Below are 21,227 nucleotides of genomic sequence, written 5' to 3'. Positions count from 1 at the left end.
ACATTCCCAAACTCATGCATTAATCATTTTACTCTCTCAAGCTCCTCCCAAACCAACCCTTTGTCTACTTCCCTTGACCTTGAGGCTTAATTTAAAGGTGAAACTAGGGCGGGCATGGTGGTGCACACACTATAAGTCCTGCTACCAGGGAGACTGAGACAGGAGGATCTCAAATTGGAGGCCACCTCAGTAACTTAGGGAGACTCTGTCTCAAAACAAAAAGGGTTGGGGATATAGCTCAATGGTATATACACTCTAGGCCAGGCAGGGTGGCACCTGCCTGTAATCCCAGTTACCTTGGAGGCTGAGGCAGGAGGATCTTAAGTTTGAGGCCAATCTCTGCAATTTAGCAAGACCCTGCCTCAGAATAAAAAATAAAAAAGGCTGGTAAACTGCCCCTGGGTTCAATTCAATCCCCAGCACAGAAGGAAAACAAACAAAAACAACAACAAAAAAAAAAAAAAAAAAGGAAGGTAATTACCACTCAATCATCCAAAATTAGGTGGTGTACAGAATTGGTTTCATTTTCTAGATTAATTCTTAGGCAAGGCAATAGATACTATAAAATGAGAAGAAAGGGAGTAGATATTAAGTAAGAACAACCTGTAGTTTCACTTTTAACTGAATTTTAGAGTTCACACTAGTGATCTTATTTAAAAGGAGGCCGGTACTTTTTTTTTCCTCGTACACTAATTCTAAAGGACATAAACACCTCCCTCCCTCTTCCGGCCCCAAACACACACAGTGTTTGACAGCTGTTTTAGAACAAGACAGCTGCTGTTTCTTGGTGCAGGAGAACAGTACTTGCAGTCAAAACGACTTGGGGCAAGCTACCAATCTCACTTCTCTTAACTGCGCTTACTGTCCACAGATGACACTTGGGAGTGTGCTTTGTAAACAGGGAGCCACAATAAAGACAGTATTCCTTTAATTTTCAGTGTTTAGCCTAAGAGCAGTAAAAATAGAAGAAAGCCTCATTTGTCAGCAAGCAACTTTGACTCTGACGAGAACATTAAAGATCCTACCATCAACGACCATTCCAAAGACAACTAGCTCCTTCCTCATCCCGCGTCCACACAGCGTGGCGGGAGCAACTACGTCACCAGGATACCAGCGACCCGCAGCTCCAGGGCCTCAGCCCAGCGGCCGTTTAGGGGGAACATGGCCTGCCGGGCTGGAAGGACGGTACCTCGGCGGAGGAGCCGCGGTGGGGGAGGGCAAACAGCCAGGCCGGCACTCGGCCCCTTCTCTTCTCACCTGTTCGAGCGCCGCCTCTTCAGGAGGGCCCGGGCAGGGGGCACCGACCGGTCGCAGAAACGGAAAATGGTGCCGAGAATCCTAACCAGCCATCTGTACATACCAGGCCCGAGCAGCAGCGGCGGCCGACACACCCCGAGACGCAAACCCCAGAGCTGTCGCCGCCGCTGCCGCCTTGGCCACCACCACCAAGGATCAGTCGCTGGCTTGTGACGCGATCCGTGGGCCCATAGATACAACGTTCTCCGGGCTAAGGGAGGCCCCCACCCGCTACGACTCTTGACGCCGCCTCCTCCCGCCCGACCGGAAAGCCTCATCTTCACTCTACGCACGCGCAAGATAGCACCGCCTTCTACCCTCGAGCCTAGCAACAAGAAAGCCTGCGGAACGGCCCGGGTCCAATCGCTGACGAGATGGGAGGAGTTATGGGCGGGCTTTCTCTTGGGCGGAGCCAGTCCTGAATCCGCCCGCGAGACCAGGCTCAGGAGGAAACCTTGAAGAGTCGTGAGCGCAGTTGAACCCAGTAAATGAATGTTGAGTGAGCTCAGTAAAAATAGATCAGAACAATTAACAAGATGTTTACCGTACTAGGTGCCCTTTATTTTGCATATACCTGTGCCTCATCTTTTACGTGCATTGTCACCATGCTTCCTAGCAACCGATTGCGATAGGGAGTCTTATGCCCGTTTTATAAATAAGGAAAACGAGGCATACAGAAATTAAAAAATTTGCCTCAAATCACAAAGCTAGTACAAGCAATGTTGGAATTTGAACCGGGGTCTGAGTTTTAGCACCAGTTCCACACCCTGGGAGTCACACCACTGAGAAGAGACTTGTACAAAGATAATTACAAATTGCAAGATAATTGACTGCTATGATAAAGGAGTGTGCAAAGTGCAGTGGAGCTAGAGAAACGAAAACCACATGCTGGGGGAGAGAGGGAAAGGGCGGAACTCCTAGAAGGCTTCATAGAACAAGGATGACAAGATACCTGTGGCCTTTTAATATACTTTGTCTCCTTCCCTGAGCTGGGAGGGAGTAATTCTTACTACTCTCCCTGTAGAATCTAGAGGTCAAACTATGCGTGGTAGCGTGGTAGTGCTGGCCTATAATCCCAACAACCACTCTGGTGGCTTAAGCAGGAGATTTCCAAGGAGGCCAGTCTGAGCAATTTAGGGAGACCATGTCTTAAAAAAAAAAAGAATTGAGGATGTATCTTTACTAGGCAGAAAAGAGGCTACCAAATACAAAAACCTGTTTATATCCATTTGCTATTTGCTATTGAGTTCACCAACGTAGATTTCCTTTATAATTGTGATACATTGGGTTCAATCCCAGTTACTGCTAAATAAATAAAGTAAATAAACCTATCTAAAGGTCACATTTCTGATTATCAACTACGAACAAATTCCATCCTATTTAATGATAGAAAATCCACTGTTCTCCCCTAAACAATACTGGGAATCTTCAAAGGTTTTCATGCTCCACAAATACTTCACTGACTACTTTTTCTTGGCTTGTGATTCAGTTAAGACAAAATTTCCAGACTATTGAATTTAAGGGGTGAAAGGTAGGTCTTAAAGAGTAGAAGCCAATTCTGATGTGGGCACAGACCCTTCCCGTAATATCCCTATTCATAGCTAACACCAAGTCATTACTGAAAGTTAGAAAAGGAAAGTTTTAAATTTATTCTCTTCCCTCTAAAGCCTTGATAATGATAGTCTATGTAATAAACCACCAATAGACAGATTAACAGGAAAAAAGGAAATGATTGATATGTAAAAACATGAGAGCCATACACAAAATAGGAGACTCAAGAAGGAATAGAGAATTGAAGTTTAAAGAGAGCTAAATGAAGAGAAAGGGGCTTAAGTGTTCAGATGAAAGGAGGTGGGTGGCCACTGGCTAAGGAAGTTTGAGGTGAGCCTAGCACAGAAAGCAAGGGTTGTTTTGTTATGCAGATAGTCTCCCAGGTAATAGCCATATATCAGATACCTGTGCACACAGTGTGTGTGTGTGTGTGTGTGTGTGTGTGTGTGTTTTGCTGGGAATCAAACCCAGAGCTTCACAAATGCCAGGCAAGTGACCTACCATGAAAGCTACTTTCTCAGCTCCTCAATCTCTTCTTGCCACAAAAATATCTTTCCTAGGCAGAAAAGGATGTACCAAATAGAAAAACCTGTTTATACCCATTTACTATTGACTTCACCAATGTAGATTTCCTTTATCACTGTAAACTTCTTTTACAAAAGGGCTAACTTTCAGAGTTAATCCTGTCTGCAGTTTCTCCAAAAAGCCCTCTTAAATTATGGAGGCTGAGGCAGGAGGATTGCTAGTTCAAAGTCAGCCTAAGCAATTTATCAAGGTCCTCAGCAGCTCAGCAAGACTCTGTCTCTAAATAAAATATAAAAAATGACTGGGGATGTGGCTTAGTGGTTTATGCGCCCCCTGGATTCAATCTCCAGTAACCGCCCTCCCCCCCAAAAAAAGAAAGAAAGAAATTTCAGGGTGGCATATTTTGGAGGTAACATTTGGAATAAGAGAAGAATTACAAAGCTGAGAAGACTTGAAAGTGGCTATTAGATATACAGCATTTATAACCCCTTGTCCATTGTCTCCCAAAGGACCTCCCCTCTACCTCCAATTCCATCTTTGTCCCTTTTAGGGTGGACCCCCCCCCCCCCCCCCCCCCCCCCCGTATACTTAAGGAAGAACCAGATCCCATTTAAAAGAAGACAACTGTTGGCATTATTATGCAGAGCAGTTTACTTAATCTTAACCATTAATCCCAGTATGAAAACTGGGTTTTACTGTTGCCAAACCAAGAAGAGGGGATTCTCTAAAACAAAAGAGCAGTTTATTCAAACAAATCAGAGGGTTGGGGAGATAGCTCAGTTGGTAGATTGCTTGCCTCACAAGCACAAGGCCCTGGCTTCAATCCTCAGCACCACAAAAAAAAAAAAAAATCAGAAAACTGGAAACTGCCTCAGAATAGCAATCTATCCCAGGTCAAGCTGCAAAGTTTTAGGTCACATAGCACTCTAGTGCGACATCACAACATAAACTATTTTCTTGGGCTGGGGAGATAACTCAGTCGGTAGAGTGCACAAGGCCCTAGGTTCAATCCCTAGCACCGCAAAAAAAATAAATAAACTATTTTCTTTCTTTGTGCTTTATTAATAGCACCTGCATAAATACAATATTGAAATATTGGTTATCCATCATGAAAGTTTCAAGGCTTTGGGTTTACAGACCTCAATCAGAATTCCAGAATGTCATCAGCAAATAACTCAGGAAGGAAGTGTGGAAACCCCCAACCTGCTAGCCACATGGCCCTCCATGTCTTTAGTTGCCCTCTGAATGAAGAAAAGGAGAGTTGTTCTTATGATTGCTTCTGCCTGAGATTTGTCCTCAAGTTGTTGCCTTTGATGTCCTACCATCCACACTAGGAGCAGCAGCCGCCACTGCCTGTCCACTGACCAAGAAGCAAACTTATTCTTAACCCCAAACCCACCACATTCCTGGACCCAGGAGATCTTTATTGAAGGGTCAGGGGATATCCCAAGGACACACAGAGAAACATGATATGGAGATTTCTGCCCTTGACTTGGCTAACCTGAAACCTTGTACCACTACTTCCTCATTGTTTAAGCTTCTGCAGCAAGTCCCAAACTGAAGTTCCAGTTTCTCCAAAAGCTTCTCCTCCTGGGAACCCTCACTGAGATCTTCAAGTCCTTCCACAGCCTCACCCTCATCCTCCTCAAAATCTACTTCCCCTTCACATTAGCAGTGAGGACCCAACCCTCCAGTCCATTCTTTTTTTTGTTGTTGTTGTTTTTTTTTTTTTTTTTTTGGCGGTACTGGGGATCGAACTCAGGGCCTTGTGCTTGCAAGGCAAGCACTCTACCAGCTGAGCTATCTCCCCAGCCTCCAGTCCATTCTTTAGTCTTGGAAATTTCCTTCTGGTGCATTCGCAGAAGGCTCAAAGATTGGTGTAGGAAGGGGTGGGATATAGCTTGGTGACATAGGGCTTTCCCTGCATGTGCAAAGCCCTATGTTAAACCCCTAGTGGGCAAACCATAAATAAAAATAAATAAATATATAAATAGAAAGTAAATAATATTGGGATAGCAGTCCATAGGTGAGATTTTATTGGTTTTGGTCTAATACAACTTTAAAAATCCTTTACAGTCTAATGTATCTAAAATTCAACATAATTGACCACCCGAAGATTAATTTCTCTCTTGGGACCAACTCTTCTGGTACTAAAGAAGAACATATCCTAATTCCAAGACTATGATTTTATCAATTGTCTAATAATAATCTTGGGCTTATTATAAGTTTTATTATAAAAGCAAGAATACTCTTTATTTGTTTTATACTGGGAATTGAACACAGGGGTGCTTTACCACTGAGCTAACTCCCTAGTCCTCTTTAGTTTTTATTTTGAGACAGGGTCTCCCTAAATTGACGAGGCTGTCCTCTAACTTGCAATCCTCCTGCCTCAGCCTCCCGAGTCACCGAGATTACAGAGTTGCACCACCTTGTCAGACTTATTGTTCTTATTTATTAAGAAAGGTAAATTTAGAAATAAAATTTCTGTCTTTTTCTATTACTGAATCACTCAAAATGATTGAATTGATTTTCATCAAAACTTGGGAGGCTTGTTTGGAGTGGTCTGACTTAAAATATAGGCCCTGGGGCAATTCTAAAATTAACGGTGAATGACTCTGGGGCTGGCCCTGCAAAGCCGAGACAGGTATTACCAGGAGCAGCTAAAACTGAGGGGCAGGCAGAAGAGAAGTGCCGCCATGATGGAAATACCCTGAGACGGCGTGAACCCCGAAGTGGCTCATGAGGTTCCAAATGAGGAGCCAAGCCAGAAGTTCTAAGGATTAACTTTCCAAATTATAGGTTTTGGAGGCCTAGGTTCGAGCCCCAGTACCATATTAAAAAAAAAAAAAAAAAAGCCAAACCATAGAATTTATCCATATCCATAGAATTGTTTTTCTCACTGACTCTGTGCATGCTCCAGAGAATTCAATTATTGTCTAATGAAATTTAAATTTCCAGATTCTCAGGACCCAATTTGAGAAGGTAGCTAAGTAAACATCCATCGAAGCAGAAATCTGACTCTAATAACGTTTTAAAATAACAGCTTAAGATACAAATATTAAGATCTAAATAAGTCTAAAATATGTATTACCAGTGAACAATTATTCCCCTTAAATTTTTGTTGATTCCTTTGGTTGTTTGTTTCTTGAGAACTTTTTTCCCCCCAGTCCGTGGGATTGAACCCAGGGGTACTTTACCACTGAATTACATCTCCAGTCTTCTAAATTTTTATTCTGAGATAGGATCTTGCTAAATTGGCCAGGTTGGCCTTGAATTTGCAATCCTCCTGCCTTAGCTTCCTGAGTTTCTGGGAGTACAGGCCCATGCCAACGTGCCCTGCTGTGTTTTTAGAACTTTCCATAAGAAAATGCAAATTGTCTCTCTTTTGACTTGTTCCCACAGTCCTTGAAGTTTCTGTGCTCTGAAAACAAACAGTTACTGAAAGGACTGAACTACATTGATTTTGTTTGATACATTGTAAGGAAGTCTTGGTTTCTAAAAAGAGGTAGCCCTATGCCATGAAAAATACTGTTTCTTTTTCTTCAATTGAGACAGGATCTTGCTAAGTTGCCTAGACTGGCCAGGAACTCCTGGGTTTAAGCAATCCTCCTGTCTTAGTTTCCCAAGTAGCTAGGATTACAGGCACAAACCACTGAGCTGCCTGATGTGAAAAATACTAAGTCAAAAACACATTATGCAGATGTATCTCTTTTTGTTTTGTAATAAATTACCAAAAAAGTTTTTACTTGTATAATAATAAATAATGTTAACATATAAATATATTATCTTTATATCTATTATGTATTTATAAATATATCCTTTTATATTTATTGTGTGTGTATGTGTGTGTGTGTGTGTGTGTGTGTTAGGGATTGAATCCAGGACCTTGTGTATGCTAGGAAAGCACTTTACCACTAAACTAACATCCCCAGACTTATTTGTATCATATAACAACAATATATTGACATAAATAAGTTAACAACAACAAAGTCAAGTTCCCACTACTGAGACAGGCACCACTACAAGGATGGAAGACACCCTCGAAGGGCCCCCCATCCCAATTTCAGCCCCTGATGTGCATCCATTAAAATAATAATATGCAGAAAGGAGGAGGAAAATACCCTCAGCAATATGCCCCTAAACTACCATTCTTTAAAACTGGCATTTTTTTTCTCCTTTTCTTTCTCCTCCTCTCCCATATTTTCAAAAATCTTATCACAAGCCAGAATATTGGTGCCATGATGTCTCCAAGAATAAAGTAAATAGCTCCTGATCCATACCTTTCATAAGGAAAAGATTTGTTGAAAAAAAACTGCCCTCATTATTAAAGAGAAACACCAGACCCTACCCCACCCCAGTAACTCCATAAACAACTGGCCCCTTCCTTTGTTTGGGAAGCAGCCTGGTCCCCTGTCCATCAGGACTGTCTCCCTTCAGCTGAAGCCCCAATTAAAGTCTTGCTTGTGAATACTCAGTTCGATCTCATTTCTATCGTTTTTGTACCTAAAGATCCCATTTCTGTTAACACCACATTGAAGATAAAATCCAATATCCTAAACATGGCATACAAAGTTCTTCATAGCCTATCTTTAAATCACTATCAGTTTCCTATTCACACACACCAAACTCTCAAACCACACTTTTTCCATCTTCCAAAACTGTTCCCTCTGCCTTTGAATGCTCTTCCCCAACCTTCTTCATCTCACAAATGACTACTTGGTCTTTGGAACCCAAATCAAAGGACCCCCTCCTCTGTGAAGCTTTTCCAATGCTGCCTGTCTCTGGGATTCCCAAGGTCTTATTACTTCCCCCTCTGTTCTCCTATAGAATTTATATTCATGTCTCTATATTAGCATTATTATTAACATTATTATTATTGATAATAATTGAAGTATTGATTATTATTGAAGTATCATGACTGAGGAGGCCTCCATTTTTAATTTCCCTCCCTGACAGAAGGAACTGTATCCTATTTTTTCCTTCTTATTTATTTTAATGGCATCTCGAGATGTTTTATCAATGAAAGAACAAAGAAATGAAGCAAATGTGTTATTTTGGGGGAAGTTACCCTAATGTCCTTGTAGGATATGAATTGACGAAACAGACTTATCTTTCTAAACTTGGATTGCAAATGAGAGATAGCAATATCACTGATGCAGTTGGGGAAACAAAAGGGTTTTATAGTGAGTCATATATCAGCTTGGAGCCCTAGACCAGAGTGGGTGGGGACATAGGTCACCTTTCTTGCTATTGAAACCAATGAGAGTTATAAAACCACCTCTCCTCAGCTCCATTACACTTCCATACCTGTTTTTCCTGTCCATGCTTTTGGAAGCTTACCTGTCCCTTTTTGTTTTGCTTTCTATGGCAAGTGATTTCTAGATTAAAAAGAAAGAAAAAAGAAACAGAAAAATAAGAAGAAGAAGAAAAAAAAAAGCCATTACAAAATATGTTGATGGAAATGAGGAAAATTGTGGCATTCTGGAATTGTGATATTTATCAAGGTCATAAGATTGATATAATCTTGATGAGCTGGTGAGAGATAAAAGAAATGGTTTTCTTCAGAATGCCTTTAAATGAATGTTCTTTCTGGGGGCTGGGGATATAGCTCAGTTGGTAGAGTGCTTGCCTCCTTGCAAGTACAAAGCCCTGGGTTCAAATCCCCAGCACTGCCAAAAAAAAAAAATTAGCCCCATAATAAATGTTCTTTCCAATGATTATAAGAGTGGACACATTTGGGGGAATTTTAAAAACACCTTCTATTTTGAAATAATTATTCCTTCACAGGAAGTTACAAAATAGTACAAGGAGGTCCTGTGTACCCCACTCAGTTTCTCCTAATTATAACATCTTATAATTATCAAAACCAGAAACTTGACATTACAGATCATTTAGTTTTTTATCAGCATAACATGTATGTGTGTGTATGTGCGAGTCATTCCATGTAGTCTTATTGCATGTGCAGACTCCTGTAACCACCACCACAGTCAAGGCACAGAACTATTCCATCACTATAAGTCCCTGTAGATGTCAGGGAAGAGCTCAGTGGTAGAGAGAGCACTTGCCTAGCATCCTCACCACTGGGGGAAAAAAATCCTCAAGCTATCCCTTTACAGTCATTCCCATTCTCCTCTGCCCCCACTCCCCTGCCTTTGGGAATTTTTTTTTTTTTTTCTTATATGTGATGTTTCTCACTGATGGAAAAAAGAAGGAACAGGTTCTCCCTTTGATTCATGTGCTATTTTGAATGTTGGAAGAAAGGAGCACAGGACTATGAAGCTGGGGAAACTTCTGTGTCCTAACCATGAAAGGTAACACAGAGATGTCCCAACAGGAATGATCCTTATTCCTATAACTGGCTAGTTTCCAAAAAAAGAATCCATTGGCTCTGTCTGGACAAGCATGTGACATGGTAATTAAAACTGATAGGAACTCAACAAATATTTATTAGGCAAGTATACTGGTCCAGTAAGAAACAGTGTACTTCATAACAGGTTCCTAAGAGAAAGGGGAAACAATTCTCCATTTGTTCCACAGGGCAGTTGTTTTTAAATCAGTAAGGCTTAGAGCAAATGGAAAAACATAGAAAAGCTGGCAGGTCATCTATTTGATTTTCCTACTTATGCTTCCTTAATTCATTTCTCCAAGCAGGAAGCAAAAACCAAACAGACCGAAGTGCTGACTGACGTCTTCTGCTTGAAGTATCATGACTCTGAGGAGCCCTCCGTTTCTACTTTCCCACCTGGTGCCCTCTGCTCGCACTGTGCCATCTACCTCCTGAGGGGGCAGGTTGTATGGCCAGCTAGTGGTAACAGGAGTTACCAAGTGGTGCCAAGCTCACCTTGATGGTAGGCACAGTGCTAAGGACTTCAGCTACTGTGTCTCACTTAATCCATTCAGCAGCCCTGTGCAATCTGTGATGATCTTACTATCTCCATTTTAAGCTTGAGAAGACTAGGAGAACTGAAATGTTTTGCTTAGGGCCCCACGAAGACATGGGGTCTGAACCCCTATTAGTGGACCAGCACCAGGTGGTCCTGGCATTCATTACGTCTGAGGCATGACACAGAAAGCTATATATAGTACTTTTAAAATCTCTCTAGATGATTGTATTGTGTTGACTCCTTGAAAAGCATTGCTAGAAGATAATTCCTGCAAAGGAATCTCCTGCTATTTAAATGGGGTGCAGACACAAAGGGAACAGATCAATTTATGAGAGATATTACTTCATAAATATGTATCTCTGATAGGCAATGCTAAGTGATTGGTGGCTTTTGGCTGATGCTTTGGATGAAAATGTATTCTAAAATTATCTTTCTATATGATTTTTAGGTGTTGCCAGCAGTTTCACTGGAAAGGAGATTAAATTCCTTTTGTAGCTATGTTTTTGTTGTTTGTTTTCAGTGCTAGGAACCAAACAAAGTTAGTTACTTCTAACACTGATGTGGATAGATTCTGGCATAATTCTGTATTTAAGTTTTATTTTTCGTTTGCTTTTGCTTTAAAAAGAGAAGAACTTTAGAGAGATTGGAACTCTGGACAGAAAGAAATAAAATGAAGACATACAATACAGTCTTAAAAAGTTGCCTTTAATCTGGAACAGATATATTTTGCAAATACAGATAGGTAATTGGTCCTAATGAAATGTGCTTAATAAAACTCTAAAGACTGCCCTATGAGGAATGAGTGCATAAATTATGAGTGCATAAAAATAACACACGGGCCAACAGAATACTAACTGCATTTGTCATTTCATTCACAAGGAGTTAACCAGGGGAAAATTTCAAGACACACTAGATTTCAACACACCAAGCCAAACAGCTAATAAACCGCCCACAAAGAATGAAACTATTTTGAACTCGTCATTCGGCAAATACAAATTATAATATTAAGGTATGCATAAAATGTGTCAAGTACCTGACCTCTTATTGAAAAGAGGAGGAGTCAAAGATCCTGAAAGGGCTGAGACAGGGCTGCAGTCCGTCCCTTGGGAACTTCCTGTTGTCACCACACCTCTGGATTAGATATTCGAGCTCGCCGTGAGCAAAACCCCCGAAGTGAAAACTCCAAGGCTCTTGGAAGTAAATCATCCTTCTGTGAATGTGACACAGGATCTCTGCAGTTTCCATATGCTGAGGTTATACTTACTTATCAGTTTGACGTGCTTGGTGAGATCAGGTAGGTCATTTAGCAAATGGTTTTCTTAAGTATTTAAAAAATTGTAGTAGTATTGTCATCTTGCATTTATCATGCCATTTCCTTCTGTGAACTTTTTAAGTTCTACAGGATCATTTTTAAGGAAGATACTTCCTGCAAAGGAAGTTAAAGGAACTTTCTGATCCTGAAGATTTTTTTTTCTCAATGATAAACTTTTAAAATTAACTTTTTCTTATATACAAACATTAAATATGCTGAAAATATAGGATGATATTTTTTCTTTCATAGCTAAAGTTTCTGTGCTTTTCTCCCTTTCTGAAATGAGATCTCTTATTATCTGGATATTTGTTTACGTATTTGTTTTTGAGGAGCTGGGGATCACCCAAATGCCTTGAAGTATGCTGGGCAAGCACTTTACCACTGAACTACACCCCCAGCCACTAATTCCTGGAAATTAAAAAAATTGTTTTATGGTACCCACTATGTACAGGATGTGTTTTTATGCTTTCATGCATTGAGGGAATATTTAAATTGCTTAAAAATATAATTTTATATACATAAAGTCTGTACAATGGTAATTGGCATATTAATGACTTTAAAAGTTAATCATAATGAAGAAATAAAAATTAAAACACAAACATATGTGGTAAGGGATAAAGTGAAATGCTGAAATGAAAAAAAATCTAATATCTGTCAGTCTTTAATATAGCTTGTGGCAATGAAGATTGGTATACTTTTTGAATAACAAGGGAGAAATGTGTTATATATTAAGATTCATAAAACTGTTCATGACTTTTGAACTTGTAAAACCATTGCTGGGTATTTATTTTAAACTAATAACTTTTACAAGAAAAAAAGGCAGACAGGGATATAGCTCAGTGGCAAATTGCTTATCTAGCTTTTGGGAGACTCTGGGTTGGACCCCAGGAGGGAAAAAAAATGCCTCATATACAGAGATAATTCTAATTATGTTACTTATAGTAACTTGGAACTAGATAGAACAAAAATGTTCCTACTTACAGGAATGGATAAAGCATAAGTATCAATTTAATTTTTAAAAAGTAACCTATAAAATAATTCCGGAGTTATGCGGAAATGTGCAAACATGTTTTAAAAATAATAAAAAGCAGAAAAAAGAACTCAAGTTTGTAAACTATAATTACAACTATGTTAAAAACTGGTAGGGCTGTGGTTGTGACTCAGTGGTAGAGTGATTTCCTAGCACGTGTGAGGCACTGAGTTCGATCCTCGGCACCACATGAAAATAAATAAATAAAATAAAGGTATTGTGTCCATCTACGACTAAAAATATTTAAAAAAAAACTTGTTGGTATGTCTGTAAATGCTATTTAGAAGGGAAATGGATAATTTAAAATACATTAGGACTTCAGTGTATAAATAAATTTTTCTTAATATGTGCTTTTGAGATTTTTAGTAAATTAAAATTATACTAATGATGATATTTTTAACTGAGAAGTCAGCATTTTGAGGTGTATATTATCATTTTTTAAATTTAGAAACTGATCATAAATTTGGGGATATCTTATGGGAGAGAAGGCTAATCCTAACACAAAAACTGGTAGTGTTGGTATTGTGGGTACTTTCTTATTTCATATCTCTAGTTGCAAAGTTGGAATGATGACAACTTAATTATTTTAATCTTTTTCTTTTTTTTGGCTGGGTAGTACTAGGGATTGAACTCAGGGGTGCTCTACCACTGAGTTATATCCCCAGCCCTTTTTATTTTTAATTTTGAGATAGTTTCTCCTTAAATTGTTAAAGCTGACCTTGAACTATGACCCTCCTGCCTAAGCCTCCCAAATCGTTGGGGTTAGGCTGCACCACCTCCCCCGGTTTATGATCCATCTTTTTACTTAAGTAAATAAAGTCTTGTTTCAGATGATTCTATTATTCTTTCTTTTCTTTTTCCAAAGGCATAGACAACAGTTTATTTTAAGAAGGCAGATATTCAAGGGGGAATGGGGTCCAACTCAAGCATTAGAGGGAGAATCTGGGCTATCTCCAGGGGGAGAGACAGTCTTAAATGATTCTAAAAAGCTTTCATGCAGCATGATAGAATCTAAGCAAAGATAAAGAACAATTAACTATAGCTAGAAAAAAAATTATAGCTGTAAGCTAAAACTAGATTTCTCAGTTCAAGCTAAAACCATGACTTTGGATTTTTGAGGAGAGTGTTATTCATGCATCCAATAGAAATTATTAGACACAAATACTTTGACTTGATTTCTCCCTTCTTCTGTCTTGCAGTTGAAAAATTAGCAAACATTAAACTGGGAGTCAGAAATTCCAAGGACACAAATCATTCACATTCAGAGATCTTTGTTTTGTTGTTCTAATCTCTTTTGAAGTTATGTTAAGAATGTTTGCCATAATTTTACCAGCGAACAAAGCAATGGTTAGCAAACTCTAAAGTGTACTAGAATCACCTGGAGAGATACTCAGCCTCCAAAGGTTCAGACTCAGTGGATCTGGGAGAGATCCCCAGAATCTGCATTCTTAAAATACCCTCAAGGTTTTCAGCTGCAGATAGTTCAAGGAACACATATTGATAAATATTGTTCTAAATTAAGGCTGTTGCCTGGCACAGTGGCACACACTTGTAATCCCAGTGGCTCGGGAGGCTGAGGCAGGAGGAACTCGAGTTGAAAGCCAGCCTCAGCAAAAGCGAGATACTAAGCAACTCAGTGAGATCTTGTCTCTAAATAAAATACAAAATAGGACTGGGGATGTGGCTCAGTGGTCAAATGGTCCTGAGTTCAATCCCTGGTACCCAAAATAAATAAATAAATAAATTTATGAAGACTGTTTGTCGTAAGTATATTTAAACGTACCCTGCTATTATATTTTGGCCTATGGTAACTGTGTAAAACTAGGTAGTTTTTTTTTTTTCCAGAAAAAGCAGCTTATAATAGTTCTCTCCTGTCCTTGGAGGATAATGTTTGAAAACATTTAGTGAATGCCTGAAACCACGGATAGTACTAAACTTTTTTTCTGTGCATACGACCCTATGATAAAGTTTAATTTATAAATTATGCACAGTAGGACAATTGTAAAGTAGAACAATTATAACAATATACTGTAACAAAAGTTTGTGAATGTAATCTCTCAAAATATCTTTCCATATTGTACTGTATTTTGGGACCATGGTATATGGGTAACTGAAACTGGAAGAGGGAAGACTACTTTTTACTTTTCTTTTTTTCTTTTTGAGTTGGAGTCTCCCTATTTCTCAGGCTGGCCTCTAACTTGTGATCATCTTTCCCTCAGTAACAGGGATTGCAGGAAAGCCCTAAGGGGAAACTACTTGTAGTGCCCCCAACGGTGAGAATTACTTTCTCAGATATCGGAATACTGTTTTGGTGTGTGACTCATCTTTGTCTTACGCTGAGGCAAAGGTGAGGTTGGGGGTGTGAATGTGTACATTTATGCACAAGATTAAGAGATGAGAGTGAACCAGGTGCAGTGACACAAACTTGTAATCCCAGCTACTTGGGAGGCTGAGGTAGGAGGATAGAAAGCTGGAGGGCAGCCTCACAATTTTGTGGGACCCTGTTTCAAAATAAATTTTTTATTTTTCATTTTGCAAAGGGTTGGATATAGATCAATGGTAGAGCGTCCCTGGGTTCAATCCCCAGTACCATGGGTGTAGTGGGATTCTGAGAGAGATCAGAATGAGAAAATCTGGCATTGTGTTTGTTTTCTGGTTATTAATAAAAGAGATATCCTTTCAATCAAGAGGGCATCCTGCCACGTGCTTCTTGCCCATCTCTGCCCAGAATAAAAGAGGAATAAAAAATATTCCACAAGCTTTGACCCTGTGATCCCTTCACAATCTAGCTTGGGATACTTTTTTGTTTGTTTGTTGTTTTTATTTTTTTGGTACTGGGGATTGACTCCCAGGGGTGCTCTACTACTGAGCTGCATTCACAGTCCTTTTTATTTTCTATTTTGAGATAGGGTCCCACCAAATTATTGAGGCTGGCCTTGAACTTGGGATCCTCTTGCCTCAGCCTCCTAATTTGCTAGGATTACAGGCTGCACCCCTGCAGCCAGCCCCATACCTCTGTTTCTAATAATAAGCTGACTCAGCCATGTTGAGAGCCTGGAGGTGAGCCCACCTCACCTACCGACTCTCAGAGACTCACAGAGCTTTCCTTTTACCCCTGCTCATGGCAGCCAGCTCAAGAGGTTATTTTTCCCCTCAATTCCATCTTCTCTTTTCACAGAACTATTTTGGATATAAATAAGTAGTCTCTCCTCTCTAAAGAAATTCTCCCTCGAAAATGGGGAATGAGGGCTGGGGATGTAGCTCAGTTGGTAGAGTGCTTCCTCGCATGCACAAGGCCCTGGGTTCCAACCCCCGCACCACAAAAAAAAAAAAAAAAAAAAAAAAAAAAAAGTGGGGAATGAAATCAGTTCTTCCAAAAAATAGGTAGGAGTTAAAAAGCCAGGGCTGAGGGTGATGACGCTGAGGCCTCATCATGGCGACTGTATCTAGCTCCAGGGCAGTGCACCCTGTGAAGGCACAGTCAGAGGACACCCTGGGAGTTTCATGGAAAGGGAGGGGTTGTCAGCAACCAGTCCTGTTTCAGGGAATCAGTTTTCTATCTCACTGGGATCCACCCAACCAAGACTGGGGACTTTATTGGACCTACAGAGAGTGAAGATCTATCAACCTCAGCCTGCAGGGGAAAAACTATGTGTTGGAAAACTGAGAACTGAGGTCTGTTTTGACAGAAAAAGCAAAATTTTGTCCTGGGTTACTTCCCCCCATTTTGGTCTTTCCATGAAATTATGAAATTATAGGAAATTTTTTTTTTTTCTTTTTTCTTTATGGTGCTGGGGATTGAACCCAGGGCCTTGTGCTTGCAAAGCAAGCACTCTACCAACTGAGCTATCTCCCCAGCCCTATTTTTGTTTTTTTGAGATGGGATCTCTGTGTTCCCTAGGATGACCTTGAACTCCTGGGCTAAAGTGATCTTGCTGCCTCAGCCTCCCAAGGATCTGGGACTACAGGCTTGAGCCATCATGTTAGGTTTAGGAAATACATACATATATATGTATTGGGGGGAGGAGGTACTGGGTATTGAACCCAGAGGTACTTAACCACTGAGCCACATCCCCAGCCCTTTTTATTTTTTATTTTGAGGTAGAGTCTTGCTCTATCTCAGTTGCTCAGGGCCTTGCTAAATTGCTAAGGCTGACCTTAAACTTGTGGTCTTCCTGCCTCCGCCTCCCAAGTCAATGGGTTTATATGCATGAGCCACCACACCTGGCAGAAACCATTTTTATTTTATTTTATTTCCTTTTTAATTTTTTAAAAATGTTTACAGACCAGAAACCATTTTTAAATAACTTCTTGTTGTGATTATTATTATTATTATTATTATTACTATTATTATCATCATCATCAATGCCAGGGATTGAACCCAGGGCCTCATACACACTAGGCAAGCACTTTATCCCTGAATTATATCCCCAGCCCTTAACAGCTTTATTGAAGTATATTCCTTTACTATATGATTCACCTACTTAAAGTATACCGTTCCAGCTGGGGACTTAGCTCAGTGGTAGAGCACTTGCCTAGCATGCATGAGGCCCTGGATTCAATGTCCAGCACTAAAGGAAAAAAAAAATCATGATTACAGAAAGGAACCCTGTCAGTGCCCTTTAGTTATTTATCATACCCCATCTAGCCCCCTCTTCAATCCTCAACAACCATTAATCTGCTTTCTGGCTCTATAGATTTACTTATTCTGGATGTTTCATAGCAATGGAATCATAATATGTGGTCTTTTTAAAAAAATTTTTTTAGTGGTCAGTGGGCTTTTACTTTATTTATTTATATGTGATGCTGAGAATCAAACCCAGTCGCTCACACATGCTAGGCAAGAGCTCTACCATTAAGCCACGATCCCAGCCCATAATCTGTGGTCTTTTATGACCGACTTCTTTCACTCATTTTGTTTTAAGATTCATCCTGTTTTGGGGATGGGGGGTTTGTTTTCTTTTTGTTGCTGGGAATGAGATTCAACCTTGTTGTAGCATGTTGAACCATGTTTATTAACTAGAGGATATTTAATTAGCAGAAAAAACAAAAGTGCTTGCATAAAGGTGACACAACCCTTATCTGATCAGCATTCTAATTACAAGAATTTAAGTATGGTTATTTCAGATCTTTCAATTAAAATTTTTAAAAAATTTCAATTTATTGCTATATTTATGTATTTATTTATTTTGGAGGGAGGTGCTGGGGATTGAACTCAGGGGCACTCGACCACTGAGCCACATCCCCAGTCCTATTTTGTATTTTATTTAGAGATAGAGTCTCACTGAGTTGCTTAGCACCTTGTTTTTGCTGAGGCTGGCTTTGAACTCAAGATCCTCCTGCCTCAGTCTCCTGGGCCACTGGGCTTACAGGTGTGTGCCACTGTTCCAAGCTTACTCTGGAAATTTTTTTGTTGTTATTAGTGGTGCTGGTGCTGGGAATAAAGTTGGCATCTCATGCATGCCAAACATGTACTCTACCACTGAGCTACATACCCAAGTCCTTTTTTTTTTTTTTTTTTTTTTTTTAAATAAATAGTAATAAGTAGAGTCCTCAGGCTGGGGATATAGCTCAGTTGGTAAATGCTTGCCTAGCCTGGGGTTCGATTCCCCAGCACCTCCAAAAAACAACAACAACAAAATCAATCAATAAATAGAGTCTTCTTGCATCGTTAAATCAGCTAGCTGGTCAATCAGAATTTTGTGTCCAAAAGGAATGCTAGAAGTTAGTTAAATCTTGAGGGAATGAAGAACCAATCTTTCATTTTAGCATGAGAAACATATTAGGTAACTTTTTAAACCTTGTTCATGAGCAAGTACCAAACCTAGGTCTCAAATTCCTAGTCTAGTGCTCTGGCCAGGCAGAAGCACTGTCATCTGTACACGGGCCCATAGAGCTAAAATGATAGAAGGGGAAGAATTAATATTTATTGATTACCTGTTACATATCAAATACCATGTACAGTGAGATTTACTTACATGAGCTCATTTAGTTTTCTTAAGAGACCTCTCAGGAAATTTATCATCAACAATTGCTCATTTTTTAGCAAGTTAGTATTCTGCCTCATGGACATTAGATGTAATTCTTTTAACAATTCAGACAGCAGGGCCAGGATCAGGGTGAGGTAGGTAAGATAAGAGCTGTGAGTTGAGAGGCATTCAAACTCTTTCTTTTTTTCTTTCTTTCTTTCTTTTCTCTTCTTTCTTTCTTTCTTTTTTTTTTTTTTTTTTTTTCTTTTTTCTTTTTGGTACTGGGGATTTAACCCAGGGTTGCTTAACCACTGAGATACATTCCCAGTGCCACCTGCCCCCCACACCTCGCCTTTTTTGGAAACAGGGCCTCACTAAATTGCTTAGGGTCTCATACTTGGAATTCTCCTGCCTCAACCTCCTTAGATGTTGGGATTACAGGCGTGTGCCACTGCCTCTGGCTCAGGTACAAACTCTAAAGAGAGGAGGGTGCCAAAACTCAGCAATCTAGATTGAAATTGATATTTCAATATTTATATATATTTATATCTATAAATTTATATACATGCATATTTTTATATACATGCATGTGTGTGTGTATGTGTGTGTGTGTGTGTGTGTGTATGTGTGTGTGTATTTTTTTTTTTCTTTTTTGGTACCAGTGATTGAACTCAGGGGCACTCAACCACTGAGTCACATCCTTAGCCCTGTTTTGATTTTATTTAGAGACAGGGTCTCACTGAGTTGCTGAGGCTGGCTTTGAACTCTCAATTCTCCTGTCTCAGCATCCCAAGCTGCTGGGACTACAGTTGTACACCATAGCACCTGACTCAATACAATATTTTAAAAAATCAAATTCAATGCAAATAAATGCATGATGAACAAAATTTCAAAATTTTGCTTAAAATAGTATTTTTTGCTTGTTTATAAACCCTGTGTTACTGTGCAATGGGAAAAGTGTTTCTAATCATCTTTGTTCCTGGGCCCAGGCCACCTTCATTTCCTTGTTAGGCAGTTTATGAGCGTTGACACAGGTGTGTGAACAGACAGAGTAACACAGGACTTTCTATGTACAGTCATATATTTTTATTATAGAGCTTTTAAGAACTTTTCTCACTTGGTTTAAAGTACAAGAAGATCTGGGTTTTTTTGTGGTGCTGGGTATCAAACCGAGGGCTTCACACATGCTGGGCAAGTGCTGTACCATGGAGCCCCATTCTGTCCCCTTGAGAGGATATTTTGATAAGTATATGTAGGGGTAATGTTTTCTCTTTTGCTTCAAGTTCAGCGTGGCTCTGTATGGCATTGCCTGACAGATTAGCACTATCCTGATCATTTTACAAATAGAAAACTAAGGCCCAGAGACGTTAGGCAATTAATTATGAGAGTTCACATAGTTATTTGGCAATGAAGTTGGACTTCAAACCTAAGTCTTACTCCAAAACACGTCTTTCCAAAATCATGTTGTATTTTTGTTTAAGATGCTAGCCCAGGGTTGGCAAACTTTTTCTTTCTTTCTTTTTCCTTTTTTCTTTCTTTCCTTTTTCTTTTTTCTTTTTTATTTTTGTGTGTGTGTGTGGTGCTGGGCATTGAAATCAGGGCCTCATGCATGCTGGCAAACTTATTTGGTAAAGCGCCAGATGGTAAATAGTTCCAGCTTTATGGGCCAATGGTCATAACCACTCAATTCCACGGTTACAGGAGGAAGGCAGCCATGGAGAATATATAAAGGGGTCTGGCCAGCTTTGGTGTGTGGGTGATCATGCATTAGATTACAACAAAACCTACGAATAAGCTGTTACTAAAGAAGTTATAGAAGATTGCTCTGATGTCTTACTTAGATATGTTTCCTTTAATTTAAGAATGAGAAGGCAAAAAAATGATAATCAGGCCTGCTCCAAACAACCTGAATGCCTCATCAAAGGATGTTGTAGACATCACCCATCCAATTGTAATCTTCCAGGTGTCAAAAGGAAATGGCATTTCAGAATAACTGCATTGCATAGTATGAAAAGGACAGGTGAAGAAAATTTTTCCTGTTTGAAATAAACTCTAGTAGAAGAGGTTAAGTTTTAAAAACCAGTTTAACATGTTCTATAGTTACTTTTGGTTCTACTCTGCTAAGAGTGCCTCTGAGCAACAAAATCACCCCAAAGAGATTTGCATTTGGAACTCACAAATATAGTTGATCATTTTAGAAATTCTAACATAAACCGGGCGTGGTGGCGCACGCCTGTAATCCCAGCAGCTCAGGAGGCTGAGGCGGGAGGATCAAGAGTTCAAAGCCAGCCTCAGCAACTTTGTGAGGTACTAAGCAACATGGCTCAGTGGTTGAGTGCTCCTAAGTGCAATTCCTGGTACCAAAAACAAAACAAAAACAAACAAAAAAACCCTAATATAAATTGAAATGGAAAAGAACTCCATTTATGTGGGTAAAGCCATTAAAAAAATTTATTTTCACTAAATATCAAGTGCTTTCACATTTTCCAAATTTCCTGAGAATTTGGAGTCCAACAAAAAGGCAAGTTCTAGTGTAAGGTACTGGGTAGACAATGTTGGACAAAAAAAAACACAATCCTTGCCCGCAAGAAGCTTAAACTAATTTGTAATGTGGTCCAACGTAAGATACATTCAATGTATTCCTTCAAAACTGTTTATTA

General features: G+C 39.6%; 2 protein-coding genes across 6 annotated transcripts in view; one reads left to right on the top strand and one right to left on the bottom strand.

Moving 5' to 3' along the window:
- The window catches only part of Senp2 (SUMO specific peptidase 2), a 35,400-nt gene extending 33,858 nt beyond the window's left edge, over window positions 1-1,542 (bottom strand). For 2 of the 3 annotated variants that reach the window (XR_007110213.1, XM_047564289.1), the window contains exon 1: window positions 1,258-1,540. Coding sequence is in view for 1 of the 3 variants with exons in the window: in XM_047564289.1 (XP_047420245.1) it covers window positions 1,258-1,358 (101 nt within the window). In the remaining 2 variants the exon portion in view is untranslated. Of the gene's footprint in view, window positions 1-1,257 lie in introns of all 3 variants that reach the window. The other variant, XR_007110214.1, reaches the window with a different exon arrangement.
- A 9,812-nt stretch (window positions 1,543-11,354) lies between these two features.
- Liph (lipase H) overlaps window positions 11,355-21,227 on the top strand; it is a 43,543-nt gene continuing 33,670 nt past the window's right edge. For all 3 annotated transcript variants that reach the window (XM_047564594.1, XM_047564593.1, XM_047564592.1), the window contains exon 1: window positions 11,355-11,550. In XM_047564594.1, the coding sequence (XP_047420550.1) occupies window positions 11,502-11,550 (49 nt within the window). In that variant the 5' untranslated portion in view covers window positions 11,355-11,501. The remainder of the gene's footprint in view (window positions 11,551-21,227) is intronic.

Source organism: Sciurus carolinensis, chromosome 9, assembly GCF_902686445.1.
Source record: "Sciurus carolinensis chromosome 9, mSciCar1.2, whole genome shotgun sequence".
Classification (NCBI taxonomy): Eukaryota; Metazoa; Chordata; class Mammalia; order Rodentia; family Sciuridae; genus Sciurus; species Sciurus carolinensis.
Note: the sequence above shows the minus strand (reverse complement) of the source record. Positions and strands in the feature narration are given on the sequence as shown.